Source organism: Salarias fasciatus, chromosome 1 (genome assembly GCF_902148845.1).
Source record: "Salarias fasciatus chromosome 1, fSalaFa1.1, whole genome shotgun sequence".
Taxonomy (NCBI): domain Eukaryota; kingdom Metazoa; phylum Chordata; class Actinopteri; order Blenniiformes; family Blenniidae; genus Salarias; species Salarias fasciatus.
The window spans coordinates 37,020,148-37,042,295 of NC_043745.1; the positions used below are offsets into that span (position 1 = coordinate 37,020,148).

The window sequence follows — 22,148 nt, forward strand, 5'->3', positions numbered from 1 at the left end:
CTGAAATTATATCTGTAATAAGATTTTTTCCCTTAAAGATATTACCTGGTAGCGACATCCACAGAATCCACATCATTGCCATAAATTAGAGGGTTGAACTCTGTTGACGACGGCGAGGCTTTATCTCGTCCAGGTGGGAGCAGGGGCAACTCCTGACCTTCCTGGAACTTCTCCAGGTTCAGGATTGGTTGAGTGTTCAAACTCATACTAGCCAAGGCCTGGAACAAGCAACATTAAAAAAAAAAAAAAAAAAAAATCACAAACAGAGTGGTGGATGGACAAACGGGTTGACACAGCGCTGTGATGGACCACTCCCACGATTGGCACCAACATTTAGCCACTATAATTTGCTTCACTTAATGCAATGTTGTATAATTGGACTCTCAGGAGAAAAACATTTATGGGAAAACAGCAGAGAGCCAGAATTTAAATTTAAATGAAATGTCTGGGTCAAGATAAAATTAGATTAATAAGCAAATCGATCTGACTTGATCTCCTTCCTAGGGATGCACCGATAACATTTCTAGTATTAGATCTGATCTTGTGTGGGGCATTCATACATGTGGAATTGTGCTTTAATGCATCATAACTGAGATTACGGAATACAACTGAACATCAACCTCTTATCAGTGAGGAAGGAGCAATATCTACAATGTGGAAAGTTTTTTGCTAAAAAACAAAAAAATAAAAAAAAAAATCTGAACATCAATTTCGGTCTAAGTTTGTGAGGATTGGTGATATGATTATGTATTCATAACTGAAGACATGAATGACTGATTCGTTTAGAACCCATAAGACTGTTTTGGTGTTTTATGATCTTAATATACAGGACTTTGATGACTATATATAGTACTTGTGTCTGCTGTGGTTGTTTTTAAAGTTCTACAGAAAAAAAAATCTAGTTAACCATGTTAAGATTAAAAAAAATCTTTTTTTGGATGCTAGATGAATGTTAATGTCTAAGTTAAACTCCTTATGTAAATGATACACAATGGCTATGCACACATACTGCAGATGAAGAAGAATATTGAGATATTACGTTGCACTACAACATAAAAAGAGGAAGCTATGTCAAGCTGTGAAGAGGAGCTCTAGCCCAACAGATGGTTTCTAAAAGAAAGCCAAATCAAAGCTGGTAATTTTAAAGATATCTTATGTCTACTGATCCTATTTCGCTTCATTGATTAAGCATTATGTCATATGGAATTGTATCTTTGAAGACACCAGAGGCATAAAGAACAAAAGCTAATTGAAATAAAACACAAAGAATAAATGTTATTGTGATTTAGGGACTCACATCAGAACTTGGTGCAGGTATTAATACTATAAAAAGTATTGGTGCATCCCTAATCCTTCGTGATAACAGGTTACTGCAAACTGTTGCAGCTTTGACTTTACTGTTCTACAGAGTCAGGTTTGTGCATGTTGATGCCTGCAGTGGACGGGTCAGTTTGGAGAGGAGGAGCACGAGGGAAGTAAGTCACTATGCATGGTTTTGCTTTGAAAGGGGGACTGCTGCAGACTGCAGAGGGTCGATGTTTAGCTTAGCATAATGGAGCATTTAGTAGCTGGGTCTGGATGAATGTTGTTAACCTTATCGGAGTGATTAGCTTCATCGTATCTTGTTTTGGTTACAGGAACACTCACTGATGCCAAGATAGATGCACGCACATTCAATCATGCTCAAGCCAGAGCTAAGCAGTGTTTAGGAAAAAAACTAGTCCGCGGCATTCTGTGACACTGTTATGCATTTTCAGTCAAATCTGGAGATTAGGAGACAAGTAGTACTGACAAGCAAAAAAACAATGTGAGAGAGAAGATATCCGTGCAGGGGCATTACACATTCCACAGGAGGAGAAATGAGTAACCTTATTTTCAGAGGAGAAGATCTGCTTTTGGGTGATCACGGTCAACCTAACCAGACACTAGGAAGGGGATAAGAGAGATGCGAGGAGAATCACATGAGGGCCGGGGATGACAACTTTATGACCGACACTGGAACAGCACACATGATGGAAGGGTCGCAGCCACGACCCTTCTTTTTCTTTGTCTCCTTTCAACAGCTCTTCCCCCATTCGCCTGTTTGGAAAATGAGCATAAGCTATCAAACCCACAATCGAGAAAGGAGTTTCTTTTTTAAATGTATACATGACTCTAACTCTGCAATTTTCTGAAGAAAGGAGATAAGAAAACAATCATTTGTGTTTGTTTTGAGAAGACGATGGACAGCCAAGAGAACAGGAGGATTTCAGTGAGCGTGAGGCGAGAGACGTTGTGGAAAACGAAATCTGGACTGTGTCTCAAATCATGTATTTTCATTAGCGTATGAGTTAGTTTGGTCTCAAAATAAACACTTGCTGAACACTTGCTGATAACGACAGCTCTGGTGCCATCACGCGCACGTAAACCTATCAGCCATTACATTATGACCCATGGATCGGACCTGAGGCTTCTTCTGTCAAAACAGTTTTGACCCATCAGTGCACTGACTTCACAAGACATCTAAAGATGGACTGTGGCACACAAAGACTTCTGGAAAAGTGCAGTCTCACATGAACATTAGATTGTAAAGCACATCCCAAAGACGAACAACTGGACTGAGAACTCCTGAACACCTCAAACTGGTTCTTGTGTCCTTCAAACCAATTCTCAGCTCAAATATCTTCGTGACATTATCCATCTGAAAGTGGCCACGCCATGAGAGAATACCATTTCCATCAAAAGCACAACGTGCTCTCTATAATTCTTGGCTAGGTCTTGAAAGACGAACCCAAGATTTCCCAGCAGAAACCTAAAAATCTACATAAAACTGAACATGCATTTCATTCTGAGTGGTTACCGTAACAAATGAATAAGGTTAGCTCCACTCTACTTTCTTAGATGTCATGAACGATCCCGTGACAATATAAACTGAGATGGTTCAATGGGTGAGCAATCCACCAACTAATAAAAAAACAAGGCTATCAATGCTACCTAGTGGTAACCTGGCTCTGATCTGAGTCCAACACATCAACTTCGAGGACAAACTGTTCACTTGTGAATGCATTCCAACCCACTCACAGCTGCTACCATCAAGAGGCTTTCATCTCATCTTAGCAGATAATAATGTTATGGCTGAGAGATAATATCTGACAATAATATCATTTTTGTTTCACTCTTACATTTTATTCAACGTGGAAATCACATAACAGTTGGTGCTGGTGCCATCTATTGGTTCAACACCGTGACCTACAACACCTTCAGTACGTAAATAGTTCAGTTGACAACCACGTCAGAAGTGTGTGACATTTAACATGGAAGTTTCTGCTCGCTTGATCATGACACCTCACCAACGCTCTCAACGCTGCAAAGGTATGGAAGCACATGAGCTGATAGAGCAAAACAGAGGAGGAGGAGGAGGAGGAGGAGGAGGAGGAGGAAGCACTTTTGATGTTCAACATGAAAGACAGTGAGAGACAAAGCAAAAACGGTGATTTCACCGACAGAATCCGGCCATGAAGACCAATAACGGTGAAGAACCAGTGTTCACGATGAAGGGATGACAGACACAGAACAGCAGATCTTTTCAGACACATAGATTCAAATACTTGCAGTTGACAAAAAATGAAAACTTTTACTTAAACTACATCCTTTATGGACTGTTAACGCTGCAAAATGACTGCAAGATGAGCTAAAAAAGCAAACAAAACAACCTTGTCGTAAAAAAGAAAAAAGAATGAATAAATAAATTGGGCCACTTCAGGGCCCAATTTATTTTGGTCATCCAGAGTTAGGTGCAAGTATTTTCCAGCTGCTCTCACATTCGCAGCGTTGCGCTGAGGCATCGCTGTCTTCAGCCGACACTTTCTTCATTCACAGATATCAACATCGTGAGTTTGTTTCCAAATACACAACTGCTAAACTGAGGCTTTGCACACTCCTACACACCAGCCTCTCCGTCACACACCCGCACACAGGGAGGGAGCTGCTAATCACACACGGCTGACGAACTGGCTCTGATTCAAGGTGTATTTAAACCAGGAGTGTGTGTGCGAGGAACTGAACAGTTGGGCATTTGTTAGAAAACAAAAGGTGAATGTTGGGTCTGATTAAGTAATGCAGTATCATTACTGCTTCAGTTTATGCCGTGACTACATAGCTTGAGAGGTTTTGAGGCCGTAGATTTTAAGAAAGGTTGTAGCGGATACCACTATTCAAGTATCAGGGATAGAAAATGTGCGACAGCAGTCAAATTAAAAAAAAAAAAAAAAAAAAATGTAGAGCAGGTTTAAGACCTCAAATTATATTCTTCATACTATTAGCAGTATTCAGTATCCACATATAAACCATAAATACTGCAGAGAAGGAAATAATGTGAGTGTGATTGAAAATTTAACGAATTTACACAGTCCCACATTAGAATCAGAAAAATAAATTCATAAAAAAATAAAGAATTCTATTTGTTTTGCATGTATCACTGTGGAATAAGTGAAGTATTTAAAGCAGATGTGTCAAATACGTTTTAGATCAGGGGCCACATAAAGCCTAATTTCATCTTGAGTGGGTTGGACCAGTAACGTAGCACCAGAATAACTTTTAATTTGAAACTGTTAAGTTTTTCTGTGCTGCGTTGCAGTGTATAAACGATGAAAATGTCTGCATTGTTGCAAAAATTACTACAAAAAAAAAAATAAATAATAATACAGTGATTTGAAATGTATATAATTCGCTTGATGGCCAGATTGGAGCGCTTTTCTTCATTTTTTTTGTCCTAATTTGATAGGATGTGAATTCTCAAAGTGTATATTTCCTTATGTTGAAGACAAATCAAACTCATATCAAAGCAAGTTAGCAGCCACATAGCGATCACAGGTTTTGTGTGAGAATATTTGTAACGATTTGACAATATTCCATTCATGCTGACACTGTGTGTATTTTCTCTGTGTTGCTTGGCACAGTGGTGGTACAACAACAAAGAGCTCCCATGAATCAGAGCCAGATTCGGGTGTGACGGTACATAACCGGGTTAGAGGGGTCAGTTAGCTGCTACCAGCCACACTACAGATTATACTCAGGTAGCAGGATCCTAGCATTTCATTTTACCTCCAAGAGCTAGAGCATGCAAGGAAAAAAAAAAAAAACAGGAAAAAAAAAATATTTGTTCATGTTAGTGCACTACAAATCCAACCTCAAAAGCTCTCACACTCGTCTACTATACATACAACTCTGCTGAAGAGGGAAGCCCTTACTCCTCACTCTGCTGGAAGAGAGGTGTTGTTTATGCAGGGGAGAGATCAACTGAAGTCATGTTTGGGGAAAAATGGACACTTTGAAGGAGCAATATGTAAAATGTCCTCCTTCTTGGTTTTTAGTTTTGGTTCGTCTTGGTTTCTAGATGTTGTGGTTCAGTGGGTGTAAGGTGGACACTTTTTTAATAGAAAGATAAATCACCGTGCAATACAAATTCTTCTGCTTCTTTGAGGGACTCAATATACTACCTAGTGGTGCAAACTTGAATTGAAAGACTAAATAGTGAGTTGGGAAACCTTTCTCAGGAAGGTTCACCAAATAAAACTGTCTTTGGTGTGACATCAGGACTGCTGTTTTCATCCAATTCTGCTTATTATTGAAGACTACACTGATTCACAACAAATGAAAGCATCACATATTGCACCTTTAAAGATGTAGAGCAGTATCGGAGTCGTAGAACTTTTGTTTTCAAACCACAGTGTCTGTAGTTCCAGTGGTTTTGGGCTGAACAGTGGCTGCCGTAATGCAGCAGAATCAGGAAGATTTACACCTACAAAATGTTAAAGTAATAAAATACAGAAAAAAAATCCAATTCCTTACCTGTTTCAGATGTTTCTTAAGCTCGATTGCTTCGGGCTCTGGAAGAGGTGGCAGAATTTCTGCATTTGTAGGTGCAATAACCTGAGGGCAGAAACGACATTTCAATCCAGACGCAACATAAAATATTAAGGCCGAATTAATTCGGTTTAATCTGTGCATGATGAGTCTAAACACAAGCAGATTGGACAGGGGCGCAGAACACCGCGTGCAGGTACACACCTTGCTGCTGTCAAGGTCAACCAGCCAGACATCGTCTGGCATTTTAAAATCAGCTTTGTAGAGGAAGAAGCTGGCTGGCACACCGATTATGTATGGAGTGGGAGCAAGGAGGAGCTGAGGGAAGGAGAAACAACATCAGCTGGTTACAAATCAGGTGACAGTTCAGAAGAAATCTACTATTTACACAAAATCATGTCAGTGTGTACCTGTTCAGCTGAAGCCATACATGTCGGTAGTAAGGGGATGACAGGGAACATGTACTCCAGTGGGTAGATCATGGCCACAAAGGCCATGACACTCATAGACAGAGCGTTGTAATCTCTGGATTGAAGAATGACCTGCCAGAAAAGGATAAAAGACTTTTTTTAAAACAATGACACACTATACAAGTTTCATACAAGAGATGTTACAAATATTCACTTCTTTCAATTGACCAAATAAGTGGGTCCCCTGTTGTGTTCGTGTCTTTCTGCCAAAATAAAATGGAAGTAGGGGAGAAAGAGGAAGGACCTGCAGCAGGTGGCGAGGGAGACTCAACCCTAAAACTACCAAATCCCAGGAGAATCTGGACTGGGAGTCAAGGCACTCTGGAGGCCGCCATTGTTGATCCACCTACTGAGCATGTGCAGAAAAACTATTCACTGCAGCCAAGGAGCACATGCACAGAAGCAGAATTTCAGAAAACATGCGTTTCCCCCCCTTGTTTACAGGGAGACGGAGTCTGGGAATTTTTAAAAAGTTCAGCCTTGCGAGCCATCCCCAAAAAGCTGTGCTTTCCCACTCCCACTGTAGAAACCCCCAATGTCTGCACTTTTGAAATTGCTTTCATTCATTCTGCAAAAAATACTCTTCTTCAAAAAATGTTAATAAATTCATTTCCTATTTTGAATAAACACACAGACACACACACACCTGTCTCATCTTGTGCTCCATCAAAGAATGATTGGACTCATTTTGCCTTGAATTTGTACCAACAATATTAAAAACTGAGCTTTTATCAAAAAAAAAAAAAAAAAAAATCATGTGGCGTCACTCGGAAAGCTTTCAGGCAGCACTTAGTTCCGCTCGGCTGAATTTAATGATGAACAGCATTTCAAAAACCCCCAAAACAGATGAATTCTAGCGAGAAGCATTTCATAGAGACTGGAGGATTCATTCGCAGAGTCTGAGTAGAAGAAGTACGAGTCTGGATGCAAACAAGAAGAAGAAATGCTAACGTGACAGTTCACATGTTTTGGAAACATTTGGAAAATCAATCTTCAATTGAAGCTGATTTTACAGCCGATAAAAGCCTCAGTCTGAGATATAAAATGATACCGTCATATTTCAGCAACATTTAAAATATCATTTGTTTGATTGTGATTAAGGCCTGTAAAAGGATCTTAAAACATAACTGTTGCCGATGTTTGTAACACTTCATTAGAAAATGGTTTAATTTTTTAGACTAAAGACTCCTGTTTACATGATTGTGTCTCAAATGAAAATGCATCGTCGTTTTCACGGAAACGACAGAAACATTGAAGACAGTGTAGTTAGCGTGTCAGGTTGCGAGTTGGTGCTGTTGGTTGTTTCTGTAATGAAGCCACACACATTTGCACAGAGAACAATGTGCTATAAACATTAAAAATGGGGAAAACAGAGACATTTGTATGGAGAGATGAGGACAATGGATTGTAATTACGGTGAGTGTCAACTCTAAACCACCAAATCCCAGGAGAATATGAACTGGGAGTCGTGACAGTCTGGAGGCAAACATTGCTACTGTCCATCTACCCTCACAGACCCCTCGAGTAAACCGACCCCCAAAACACAATGAAAGTTTCGTTGTCTCTTTGTAGGCTGCTGAAGAGGGAAAACTCGAAAAGTTCCATGACACTTTAGGAAAAACTCAAATGAACATATTCTCAGGTGGGTATTAAATCTGAAATTTGATTATCAAGGGCTAGTAAACTGCCAAATCAAAACTTATCTCCATTGACAGGAAAGCTACACACCCATCAGGAACATCTCAAGTTCTCTGTATGAAACACATCAGAAACACCAAAGCAGTGACTGTTTTTCCTGGATTGCTGTGCGAGTCTCACAACCAGTTTATTAATGTAACCCTAACCCAGCACGAGTGGAACCAGGATCCTGGTGACTGGCTCCTCCAGGGATAAAGAGGAGAGTCGTCCTTTTCCTTCACTCATTTTATTTGTTCCCCTGTTCAGTGAAGAGAATCTGTTGGCCTACATTTCATACAGAACGCGTCCGAATCAGGTCACGCAGGACGTTTCTCCAAAGGTCTTTCAAAGTGTCCTTTTCCAAAGCATGAACGTGCAGCTGCACTCCACAGGAAACCGGTGACCAATCACAACACACTAAAAATAGTCTCGCCTGTCCCCCTTTTCCTTCTAACAATTCGTCTGAGCTTCAATAAAATCCCAGAGGAGATTCAGACAGACACACATTTCCTCAGTCTGTATCTCCTGGACGCTAAATATAAAGTCGTAAAAATAGCCGCTCCCGGGTGCTCATTAGCAGCGGCGCTGTTACCTTGTGCTCCAGCAGGACGCAGCTGAGGACCTGCAGACAGGCGTCCACGCCCAGCAGCTCCAAGGGCAGGTGCAGGGGGAAGTCCACCATGGAGAAGCGCGAGTTGTCGGGCAGGGCGAAGGTGAGCGAGCGTTTCAGGTTAGTGGGCAGCACCTCCACGTCCACGCGCCTCTGACCCGCCAGCGGCACCGGGGAGCGCAGCAGCCGGTACACCCAGGACTCGATCTCCCGGAGGTCGGCCAGCAGCTGGCTGCCTTTCTCGTCCACGGACAGAGCGCCGGTGAACACTCGCCACATGGTGTCCCTGAGAAAGACAGAAATAGGAAACACAGCTTCAGTTTTGCATCTTTTCATCCCAAAATCTTTTGTTAACTTCAACTGGATACTTTGATCTGAAATATTTGGTAAATTTTTACGTTAAATTTGTAGTTTTTACACTTAAGCTTATTACATAATTTCAATTTGTCGTCAACAACCGTCTATAATAATAAATATGGAGTCCAGCTACTGTGTAAACAACAGAAACAAAAGTTAAATGGACAAATTCATCATTTGAACAGGCATCTACAGTAAACAAAGGGAACCTTAAACCAGGGATGTAAAACAAGGCCCATGGGCCCAAAGCGGGACACAACAGACTCCAATCTGGCCGCCAAACCATCAAGGGAACGTCAGACATTTCAGTGGTCGCAAACAACCCTTTAGATCTGTGACTTTCTTTGTCACTATTGCAATTTCACAATAGTTAATGCAGGATGCATTTTGTCAATTTATTTATACGAAAAGCACAGCAATGATCATTTTACTAAGAAAAAAACTTAAAAAGACCCATTAATTTAACTAATTTATTTACCTTCATTCATTTACATTTTTTGTTTTTCTAAATTTGTTATTGATAAATATAGCTGTAAATAAATAGTGTATACTAAATGTGTGTGTGTGTGTCTATAAACGGATTAAATCATGGTTGCAAACTTTATTTTACATTAAAAAAACATCTGTGTTGGAACATTTTCAATAAATATTATAGTGTGATAGAATTCCATGCCGAAGTGAATTACTGTTGCTTTCTTGCAGCTTCCAAAAATCTGAGGAATAAATCTGAATAGTATGAGTGAGTAGAGTGAAAACGCACGAGAGGCACTCCAACAATCACTGAGATATCGATGTGTAAACCCTCAACTCGACAAGGTGTCATTACCCTTTAAGTGTGTGTGTGTTTGCGTGTGTGTGTGTGCGAGTAAATCATTAGTCCATCAGAGCCCTCCCACCAACCGCAGCTGCTACCCAAAGGCAGGCGGAGACCTCAATCTGTCAGCCGGCGAGAGCCGAGCGCTCGCAGCCGTTACGCAACGACTCCACTCCTTCACTGATATTACAACATTTCTCAACCAACGTCGAGGAAAGACAAAAACATATGTTCTCAGGTTTGTTTCTCGAGAGACTCACGCGGTGGATTGGTGTGTTATCGAAGAAAATGAGCATGTTGAGGGATTAAAACCCGTTTGGCGCTCGCTCCATTTCTATAAATACCGATCACGCCCGGTGGAAAGCCGGTGAGGAGCGACACGCTAATTAACACGTTGCCATTCAAAATTGCGATCTACTGTGTCGCCCGTGGCAACAGGACAACCCGAAGAGTTGCACAGCACAACGTCACAACGGCAAACACAGTGCAGCTGGGAGCATCGTCCGGAATCACCAAAACAGACCCAGTGCTCACATCAGGGTACCGAAATCGCTAAATAATGATCTAATCATCAGTACTGATAATTATCAGCCTGATATCAAATAAATAGCATAAATGAGAGTGAAAGGTTTGGACTGTGTGAATGGTATTCTTTGTTTTTATATTGTACAATTTTGTATTGTTTTGTTCTTTGTCTTTTTCCTTTTGTTCCATGTGTCATATGTTTTGCCTTCATATTGCTTCAACTGTTAAATTTTAATGTAAATGTTTGTTTCTTTTATGTATTGTAATCCCTGACCCCAGCCCGTTGGGACTACAGATGGAAATTAGCCTCTTGGCTACAATCTGGCATGTTTACTTTTATGTTCATTAACATGCACTGTCCCAAACAAATAAATAAATAAATGAAATGAAATGAAATGGGGTGACAGTAGTTCAGATGGTAGAGCGGGTCGTCTCATAACTGGAATGTTGGCAGTTCGATCCCCGCTCCCGCAGGCGTAAGCCTGTCATTGTGTCCTTGGGCAAGACACTTCACCCACCTTGCCTAAGTATGAAAGTTGTGAGAGTGAATGGTTGGTAAAAGCATGTTTTCACAGTTTAAAATATACTGAAGTCTTTGTGTGTGAATGATTTAGAAATATTTGCATATTTTTCTTTCCATTTGTATGACATCAGCTGTTTTCTTTATACTATTTATTCATTTCAGCAAAAGATTTTGCTGATTTTATCCAATCATCTGGATCAAATGCTTAATTTAATTGCATTACAGTCTCTATTTGTGTGTTGAACTTTACATGTTTAATATGCCTGCATATAAAACTGCAGATATGCCTTTGTACACACACATATATGCAAATCAATGAATTCTACTGATTGACATGAGAAACATAAATATAAACACTCAATAAAAGAAAATTTAATTGAACATCTGCTACTTTAGATGTAATAAAATGAAAAAGTAATTATTTGAGTAAAAAAAAACATGAAAACTAAAGCATTTTGTTTAACCTTTCCATTGTGATAGCAATGCATTAAAATGCTTTAAGGTAGTTTATTTTTTTATATATATATATTTAATGATAAGTTAAAACGGCAAAGAATAAAGCAAATACAAGTTGAGATATTTCAGTTCATGTGAAATAAATAAAATATCTTGGGATGTTTCTCTGCTAAGGATGTAAATAAAGAACTTTTCTACTGTAGTTTGAATCCAGTTAAGGCAGATTAGCAGAAGCTGTACTCGAGTACATATTATTAGAAAACAGGCCCTGGTATCAGAATATTTGGTGGAATGACTCAGATCGGTTATATAATGAGCATTATTCTTACAAATGGGCCGATGAGATGCGCTGAGGCTATTCTGGTGGTGATTATTTGTCATCAAGGTGGAGTGTGATAGCATCGCCGGCGCCGTGAAAACAAGACGCGAGCTGCAGATGGCTCGCGCAGCGGCGAGGAGCCTCAGACAAAAGGCTCCTGTGACCAATCAGCCACGCAAACATACAGATAACAGTTGGACAGAGACACAAACAGATGGGAGGACCGAGACGGCAACAGAAAAACATCAGCGGGGGGATTGGGTTTTAAAAACACAGCGCTGCAGCGAAGAGGAGTTTCAGGTAACTGTGTCAAAACCTGCATGAGCAGAAAGCTGCAGTGTGTGATGGTGGTTAACATTAATTTAGTGCAATTCTTCCGGCACAACAGGAAATTAGTGTTTCTCCTCTAAATACAGCAGCAGGCTTGTCTAACACTGCAAATGTCCCTGTTTAACTCTTAGGCCTCAATCACACATGCGCGGCTGTGCGGGCGTGGATCTGTCCGGGTTTGCACGGTGTCTGCGCGGAAAAGTCAGAACTGCATGCAAACAGATCAGTCCTTTCACACTGCACGCGCGGGGAACGCGCGGGGAACGCGCGGGCCCTGCGCGTGGCCCGTTCAGATCCACGCGGCGGTTTCTAAATAGAAATCAAGTCTATTTTTCTGCGCGGACTTGAGCGGGCTGTGCACGGCGTCCCGTTGAAACCAATGGCATAAACACACATCTCGTGTCAGCGAGGCTTTCTATGCAGGCATTGAGCTCATGTCTGCGAACAAACACAAGAGGCTGTTGCCAGTGTTCTGCTCCGTCTACTTTTCCGCGCGGCTTGGAGCGCGGTCCCATAGAAAACAATGAAGACAGGTCCCAGTTGTCATATATGCAGATATATGTTCCGTTTGAATTTACTATTCGGCGCATTTGAGAGGAGCGCGCGTGTCTAGATACACATATCTACAGATCTATATCTTTAAGTCTATGCCGGAGCTACGGAAGCCGCATAATGTTGTGTGTGTTTGACTCCCGATGCTGATGCACGTTTTTGGATGCCTGCTCTTGGGAATAAACATCCTTTCGCTCCCGAAACGCCTCTGGAATTACTTCAAACATATTACACTAGTAGCCCATTGCCGCGGACAACCCGCTCACGCAGAAAGCGCTGGTGAGAAAGGGACGCTTGAACACGCCACTCCAGCGCCCGCGCGGTTTACGCGTCCGCCCTGCGCCCGAGCAGTGACCGTGTATGTGTGAATCAGGCCTTACACACATTATTCATGTCATCTCACTCGCAGTCATGAAATAATTTGAAATAGCCAATCTGACATTATTACATTTATATTTAACTTTATTGGTGAAAAACTTCAGCTATCATGCCTATTTTACACATTAATACCAAAACAACTGAATAAATTGTCAAATATTAGCACCGTTTCCCTTAATCTGACCCACAGCAGTGATTTTGAAGGTCTAATCTGACCAGGAGCAGCCTTAGTTTCCAAGAATCCGCAACACTTCTACAAAAGCATGAAAATCTAACACGTTAAGATTTTGTGTATTTTGTTTCGCATTAGGAAAACTAATCAGATTGTTGAGGAAAACAGTGGGCTATACGCACAGCTCCATTACTTCCTGAAGTTCAGACAGCACCTTTTTTTCCTGTTTCATGATAGGATGAACTGATTAATCCAGGTGTGTCTGACCTCAGTAAATGACGAGACACACCTGGATTAGCATCCTACCATGAAACACAGGAAATAAAGGTGCTGTCTGAACTTCAGGAAGTAATGGAGCTGTGCATATAGCCCATTCCTTTTTTTTTTTCTTTCAAGAGTCCAAATGGGTCGATTTGTGTTGAGCAGTATGTAGATGTAAGTTTGGAAGCCTATCTTTATTGGAGTAAGCATGTTCTCCCTTAGCAGGTGTGGGGTTTTTTCCTTGATACTCTGGTTTACTGCCTCAATTAAATAAACATGCATGTTTGGGGAAAGAAAATCCACTCTCACGATGGAAACGCATGCAAACTCAACAGTATAAAGCCCCCAAATGATGGTAAAAGTGAACAACTGCCACTGGCAGGGAGGATCTGGCTAATTTTTCATGGGTGTAGCTGACATCTTTAGCTTGGCTGCTAAACCCACAAATGCATGTCCCTTACACAGGAGACATTATTTCACAGGTAAATAAACTTTTATTGCAATATGGATGTCCAAATGTTTTATGTATAATTAAGGGTGTCAACACATCTTAGTTCAGAGGGCCGGATGGGGAAAAAATAATAATCTTTCAGTTTACCTTTGTTATGGCGCAGATCATGCAACATTTTCACCCAAAAATCACTACAATCTCAACATGAAGCTAATTTTAATGTAAAAAATTCTGGTACAAAATACAGTGAAATATCAAAAAACTCCCTCCTGACAGCATAGCTTTGAGGCTAGTTTGATAGCAACAAGGTAGCTAATTTTAACCCAGCAGCGTCACTGATACCTCGGCTCAGGTCTCACTTTGGTGTTGTGTTCGCTGCTCTTGAAAAATCATGGTTTAATGTGAAATTTTCAGCATTTGCTTGGCCGGACTGGAGCCTCTTGTGGGCCGGTTTTGGTCCACGGGCCTCATGTTTGTTTCGGAAATCAAAGCAGCTGTGTGTGCCAGCAGGCGTGTCCAGCATCCTCACCTCTGGGTGGCGCGGGGGAGCCCGGCGCGCTGCGTTAGCCTCTGGCTGCAGCAGTCCACCAGCCTCTTGAGAATGTACAGGCATTCCCTGAAGGTGGAGAAGAAGGGGTAGTGGCTGAGGATGCACAGTGAGGTCAGGGTGCTGTTGCGGTTCCTGGCGGCCATCTTGGCGGCGCTCCGCCTGTGCTGCGGTGACCTGCCGGCGTTCGGCTCGGCGGCCGCCGGTCCGCCCTCCTCTCCGGAGGCGGGCGGAGGAGCCGGCTCGCCATTATTGGGCGGGGACAGCGTGGAGGGCGGGCCTCCAGCGCTGGCGTCGGGCGCCTCGCCGGCGGGTTCCTCGGCCTGCGGCGCTGTCGCCTCGGCATGCGCCGCCTTGTCCCCCCGGGACCGGTGGTGGCCCCTCTGGAAGGAGCGGTAGAAGTTGACGCAGATCCCGTAGCGGGTGATTCCTGAGTCCTTGTCGGTCAGCGTGAACACGAAGGAGGAGTCGTCGCGGAGGCTGACCCGGCGCTGGCGGATGCTCAGGCAGCCCTCCGGCTGGCAGAAGAAGACCACGTCGGGCGGGAGCGGGAAGTCATGGTGGTCCTCCAGCGGGTAGCGGCGGAGCAGCTGTGGCGTCTGAGCCACGCTGTCGCTACTCGGTTGCCTGAAAGACGACAAACACACACGTTTTGTTCATATTTTCAGTAACACTGAACTCTAACTGGTGGTTATGTAACTCTTAATTTTATTCTCTCACTATGTTTTGACAAACCGAAGCACAAATACATCTGACTAGAGATTCCACTTTTAGCTACTCGTTAATACCAAAAATGACATGAGTACCTGTTAAATTCCAATACAATTTCAATTTTTTTTCCAAATGTTGATGCTTTCAAACTTCAGATATATCTGTCAAACTTTAATCATGTGCGTCGTGCGAGCCGCGAAACTCTGTAGCATGGAGCACAGGTGGGAGTTAAATCCCCCTGAGCATGTCAAATGAACTAATCAGAAAAATCACGATTTTAATTGCTTTCCTATACATCATTCACAATATCGCCACCTTTCACTACATTCTTTAACCTGAAGTGTTTCACGTTATGCATTCATATATACAGTATATATAAGAAGGGTAAACAGAAGCATCTCTCTCCAGTTCTCACTCGGTCAGTTTATAAATGAGCTCTCACTCCTCTGTTAATTGTTTCCGCTCATCTTTAATTTAAAACAGCTGTTAAATAGGAAAGCACTTCATTCAGACTGAATTAAAAGCTTTCACTGGCTTGACAGTAAAGCTAAGTGGCCAGTAAAACACCGAGAACATTTAAAAACAAAGTTTGTTGTTAAATGAAATGACTCCTTTAGAAAATCTGGTCAAAAACAGCCGAGTGACCGTCTGACTCCTCTCACACAGGATCTTTTCTGTAAAGCTCTAAACGCTGCAGACAAAACTCTTTTAGTTCACTGTGTTCACGTGAATCCTGCTTTCACCCTTCAGCTACTGTGCTTCTAACAAGCAGCCTGTATGCTTCATCACACATGCTGTCTGATACGAGTACTCTGGAAATGAGACTGAGAAAATGCAGACATAACAGATCGCTGGGGTCAATTTACTCACAGCACAACAGTAAACTCGGTTTTAGAGAGGAATCGGTGCAGGTTCAAACTATGAATTGTTATAACTGAATTCGTTGTAAGTATGATGATACAAATTGAATTTGTGTGAACCGGAACATTATCTAAATTCAATTTTACTGAATTTGAATCTTGGAAATTGATGTTCAGTTTACACATTAACCCCAGATTCATTTCCAAGCAACCTCCTCCAGTAAATTTGAGGTTTCTCACTCAGTATTATTCACGTCATTTTCTACTGCAAAATGAGATGTTAAGTAAATTAGGGATGTCAGATACATCAGAATTCACATACAGCCCAATTCTGACTTGGGTAGGCCGAGCTGCGCCGTTTAGTGCCAGAATAACCTTGAAATTTACATTTTTAAGGTTTTGTCATTTTGTTGTGGTGCAGAGTATACTGTATGTTTTGGAAATGTCTATATTTTAGCTAAACCAAACAATTACTATTGAGATAACTACAATCTCAACATAGCGCCAATTTTAACGAATCCTTCTATTGAGAAATAAATTGAAAGGTCCAAAATACTTCTCTAATAGCTGCTGCAAATTGCAGTAACAATCAGTGCAATTATCAGTGAAATATTCAGTTTAGTAATTTTTCAAACGGCATTCTTTTGGCTTTGCATCAGATTGAGCACCCGGTCCTCAGGTTGATTATATATATGGGTGACGACCTTCCCTTGAGTTATATGAAAGGTAAAGCTGGAACTGAACTGAAGCTGCAAGACTCCCTACAGCAGCATAAATCAACTAACACCCCTGACATGACATTTGCCATTTTTAGCAGCCGTTAAAAGATTAATCACTTGAACTGATCCTATGCTTTACACGTCGTATAAGAGGAAATAAAACCTGTCAGGAAGGATATTTTTCTCCTTTTGATCAGAAAGGCTACTGCTGGAACGGATTAAATTCCCACCTTGCTCCAACGACCACCAGGTAGTCGAGAAGACGAGGGCACGTTTTCTTTTTCTCCATCTTGGATCGACTTGGTCCTGTGCGTCACGTCATCCAGGATTCACGTTTCCTCCGGACTCAGTGGCGCTCCATCACATCCGAGACGGTTCGGTCGAGGAGTTCAAACGAGGCCTCTTGGTTTTCATGGCGGTGGCTCAGAAAGGACGGAGTTAAACCTAGAACGGAGAGGGAAGAAGGAAAACGATCACTTTGTTGAACGAGAGAGCGGAGGTGGGAGCTTCAGCTGCTCTCTTGTGGGTCAGGAGACTGACACGTTTGATTTGGCTCAAGTTTTCACGTTGGGTGAAGCTCCTGATGCAACCCGAGCAGTTTGAGGTTAGAGGCTTCGCTCAGTGATGAACTGTCAGCTACCGGTTACAAGCTTCCTTCCCCAACCTCGACTTTGTTGCAACTAAATACAGAGCATCTGGAAAGTCTTCCCTCCCCTCCACTTTTTCCACATTTTGTTATCTTACAGCTTTATCCCAAAATGGATTAAATTCTCTCTTTTCTTCATCAATCTACACACAACATGAAATAATGACAAAGTGAGAAAAGATTCTTAGAAATTTCTGCATATTTATTAAAAATGAAGAACTGAAAACTCAAACGCAGATAGGCTTTCACTTCTTTTGCTATGACGCTTAAAACTGACCTCAGCTCAGCTCAGCTGTTTCCACTGACCATCCCTGAGATGTTTCCACAACTTGACTGGATTCTACTTGGAAAAAAATTTGATAGATTAGACTTCATTTACAAAGGCATAGGCCTGTCTATATAAGGTCCAGCAGCTGAAAGATAGTGGCAGATCTGCAGAACTGAAGGTCCTGAAGAGCACAGTCGCCTCTGTCATTTACTGAGCAATCATGGCAGAAGGGCCTTGGCCAAGAAGGTGAATGATGGTCAGTCTGAAAGAGCTCCAGCGTTCCTCTGAGGAAATGGGAGAACCTTCCAGAAGGACTCCACCAACCAGGCCTTTATGATCGAGCGGCCAGACGGCAGCCACTCCTCAGCAAAGCTGCTTGGAGTTTACCAAAAGGCTCCTAAAAGACTCTCAGTCCAGGAGGAACAAGGCTCTCTGGTCTGATGAAACCAAGACTGAACCCTTTGTCCGGAATGCCAAACATCTTGTCTGGAGGAAACCAGGCTCTGATTATCACCTGGAAAGTCCATTCATATGGTGAAGCACGGCGGAGGCAGCATCATGCTGTGGGGCTGTTTTTCAGCAGCAGGGACTTGGAAACTAGAAAGGATAGAGGGAAAAATGAATGCAGCAATGTACAGAGACCTCCTGGATGAAAACCTGCTCCAGAGCACTCAGGGCCTCAGACTGGGGCGACGGTTCACCTTCCAACAGGACAACGGCCTGAAGCACACGGCCGAGATAACAGAGGAGAGGCTTCAGGACAGGTCTGGGAATGTCCCCGAGCGGCCCAGAGCCCAGACTGAACCTGACTGAACATCTCTGGAGAGACCTCAGAACAGCTGAGCAGCGACGCTCCACATCTAACCTGACAGAGCCGGAGAGGATCTGCAGAGAAGAACCAGGAAAAATACACCGAATGCAGGGGAACCGAGCTCGAAGCTTCAAACCCAAGAAGACTTGAGGCTGTAAGGGCTGCAGAAGGACCCCCTCAGTTTTACATTTTAATTAACTTTGCAAACATTTCTAAAACACATTTTTTGCTTTGCCATTATGGGGTATTGTGTTTAGAATAATGAGAGAAAAAAAATTATTCCATTTGGAATCAGGCTGTAACATAACAAAATGAGGAAAAACTGAAGGGGATTGAATACTTTTCATTATATGCAACAAATTATTCTGCTTTCTCCTGTCACAAATCAGAAAAATTCTCAAGGAAAGAGGCTCTCTTCAGGCTACTGTTGCAGAAAATATAAGACTTCTTGCATATTTTTCTCACCCTCAGTATGCTACAGCTACTGAATTCCTTAAAATTCCTCTGCCTGCTTCATGCACAGCTTACCGGAAGTTATTAATATTTATCTTGTTAGAGGTGGATCAGACTTTCATACTCTATGAAAGATCTACGAAAGACTATAAAATAAATCAGAAAAGACATCAACTCTAAAAAAAAAAAAAATCAGAATTCATGTTCAAGTCACAGGAGGAATGGAAAATTCTTCCATTTGAAACTCGTGTACATTATCAGAGCAGTATGAAATGTCTGAAAAGAGCTACTGCACATTGCAGCAACGCTGCAGTTATCCTTTCTATCAAACAGCTCTGCGGAAATTAAAAACACCGGGGTACAACAATATTTCAAATACAGACGACAGACGACAAGACAACATCGATGATTACAAAGCATGGAGAAAATCAAAACCTGCGTCTTCAACAGTTAAATTAAAACAAGCCAACAGTCGTGTTGCTGTGAAGACCGGCTGCTTGTTTGTGCTAAAGCCATTTGTGACTGTAAGCAGATTAGGGGGCTTGGTGGCGGAGGGAACGTGCACTATGACCCTCAAAACCCTCTGACCAGCAGGTGACCAGTGGAGGCTCAGTCCGAACCTCCACTGGCTGCAAATCAGCCTCTTGAGCTCGACTTGAGCGGCAACAGACACCGAGAAGCACGAGAAACACTGATCAGCTGTTTTCTGACAGTGAGAGAAGGTGAAGACAAACGCTGAGCTGCTTTGTTGACAACATGTGAGCAGCTTGGCTTTGTAATATAGTGAGAAAAATCCTACTAATCCTACAATGCTGAATTTATGCAGACGTGTTAAAGAGCATTTGACATTTTCTCAACATGTATGCATTATAGTCATCAAAGACATTTTGCCAAATTTAGCTGATTTTAGCAGTTTTCAATACTTTAGCACGTCATTTAGCTGATTCACATGATTTTGCCTTTTTGCAGTTTCATCTTTTTCATTAAAGTTTTTTGCACTTTGGTGAATGGTGAATGGTCTACACTTACATAGCGCTTTTCCTCTGCATTAACAGACCCCAAAGCGCTTTAAACTGCATTATCACATCTACCCATTCACACTCACATTCACCCACCAGCGGAGGCGGCCGCCATGCAAGGCGCTCAGTCCATCCACTGGGGGCAATTAGTTTTGTGATTTTATTTATTCAGATAGTTATAAACATTTTGCTCTTTCATAATAGCTTTTACTTCTCGGTTTCTCTCCTAACCTGAAACATAAAAATACATCTGCACCACTTGGAGAAAAGTAAAATGTGTTGTTTAGTTTACTTCCTTTATTTCTTGCTCGTAACAGTCAGACTGCTGTGAACATGTAGGCTACATGGAGAACGCCACATTAACACAACATGTCTGTCATAAATAAAGAAGTGGCTCCACAGCAGCAGGATCTATTCTCACTCAGACCTTCCATGTCCCGGCTGACGGTCTTTACTCAGACGCCAACAAATGCCATGTGAGGACGTATTTCCCAAACTCCACCCTCAAATGCAAACAGTGTGAACAGAGCAGGTTTTCACAGGCACCTAAAGCCTGTCATAGGTCACCGATAAGCTCAAAGGTCCATAAATTCTGCTCAGTGCTTCGTTCGGTAACCACTTTAACAAATACAGTGAGAATAATCAAAACCAAAAAAGCAAAATACACAACAACAGGTTGCTTTATAAAGGTCCCAAGATATGCTTATAAGCAAAATTGGAAATGACTAAAATTCATTGGCATAAAATGTGGTAATGGGTCTTCTTTAAGGAATTGGACTATCTACGGAGCATTTCTTGCAACATGTTTTCACGGAGCAACCATAACCTCAATGAAGTGATATCCAGGAGGTGTGTCAAATCTTTCTGTGCATGTACGTCTGGGTCCATGACAAAAACGAACAACAGCACCAGCTAGTGGCCTGGCATGCTAACTATACTGGATGTTGTTTTGAAAACGTAAGCGGAAACACTAAAGTTTCCTTAAAGCTCGTGTCCGGAGTTTTGAAAGAGAGAGGTTTTTTTTTTTAATCCAAAGTCTCAGGTTCCCCCTCCCTCTGCTTTCATGAGCGACCAAGCCACGCCCCTTTAATTGAGCACGCTATTATCCGTCGGGTGAAAATGAGAGCCTCCGAGTCCTACAGCATCCTACATGTTTAGCTGTTTACGGTGGATGTTCAGCAGACAGTGGATATATCCGAGGTAAGCGGCGGCTGCTGCTCCGAACCTAACTCACCTCTGCCTGGGCGAGCGGCCGTGCTCTCTGGCTGCGATGCGGCGTGCACACTTTGATTGACAGCACGAGAACGCGGAAGCTCGAAATCTATTGGCTGACGCTGACCGGCGCTTTTTCGGATAACACCGGGGTCTATGAGACGAAGGCGGGGCTCATAAATAAATTTTTATAGTGCTTTATGCTAATATTATACTATAGTATCGAACCAGACTGACACATTTAAGCTCTGTTGAAAAATGATACATAACGTTAGAAACGAACGGAAACTCCGGACACGAGCTTTAAACGAAATCACAAAAATGATGCGTCTTCACTCCAAGAGTTTGCATTTATTAAAATGCAGCATAAACACCCATCAGATCAGGAAGGTTCATAACCTTCACCACATTTAAAGACAACCAAAAAGGAACTTAAAATCCTGAAAACACACGGACAGCCACAGCAGCGATCTTCAAACCGGTGTAATGTGAACCAGCCAGCACACTGAATTATGGAGGACCTGGAGGTGTGATAGTATCGTTTAGGGGTGGACAAGAAAGCAGGGCACTGGTAAATCTTCAGAACTGCGTCATATTGGGAGTGAATCTTATGTCTGACAGATGAAAGGAAACGCTTGTAAATGAGGACTGAGGCTGTAGTCTCGCATCCTGATGAAGACCGTCATTAAACCCAGCTCAGCATTCAGGCTGACTGAAGACTCACAGGAATTAAGCGTATAATTATGTCTAATAGCCACTTGTGAGTGGAAAAAAACCTCCACAAAGAGCCAAGAAATAACAGCAACCTGGATTAACCTTGACATGAAAACACAAAAGGTGATGACCTCTTTTTTCGATAATCAATTTAATTTAAAAAGAAAAACAGACCAACATCCTTGGAAATCATAAATTACATAATGCTGCCTTCACAGTTATGTAATACTTTATGTCTGGATTGGAAATAAGCCGTCTTACTAAATTCTCTGTATTTGATGTTGGACTTAAGCGGAGACTCGGTTCGCTCCAAGGCGAGTCTTCATGAGTCAGCTTACCATCAGTGCTCATCCCACAAGGTAAATTCAGTGAAAGAAGCTGGAAGGCCGACAGTCTCCGCCTGACTTTTAACATGTCGACATGCGAGAAGACCAAAGTGAACCGTCGTC

At 42.2% G+C, this 22,148-nt stretch overlaps 1 protein-coding gene across 6 annotated transcripts in view; it reads right to left on the minus strand.

Moving 5' to 3' along the window:
• madd (MAP-kinase activating death domain) overlaps nt 1-22,148 on the minus strand; it is a 65,558-nt gene that overhangs the window by 38,882 nt on the left and 4,528 nt on the right. For 5 of the 6 annotated variants that reach the window (XM_030098778.1, XM_030098772.1, XM_030098764.1 and 2 more), the window contains exons 2-8: nt 16,807-17,020; nt 14,269-14,913; nt 8,584-8,887; nt 6,255-6,386; nt 6,049-6,162; nt 5,830-5,910; nt 46-218 (exon numbers count right to left, since the gene is read on the minus strand). In XM_030098778.1, coding sequence (XP_029954638.1) covers nt 46-218; nt 5,830-5,910; nt 6,049-6,162; nt 6,255-6,386; nt 8,584-8,887; nt 14,269-14,913; nt 16,807-16,865 — 1,508 coding nt within the window. In that variant the 5' untranslated portion in view covers nt 16,866-17,020. Of the gene's footprint in view, nt 1-45; nt 219-5,082; nt 5,092-5,829; nt 5,911-6,048; nt 6,163-6,254; nt 6,387-8,583; nt 8,888-14,268; nt 14,914-16,806; nt 17,021-22,148 lie in introns of all 6 variants that reach the window. The other variant, XM_030098748.1, reaches the window with a different exon arrangement.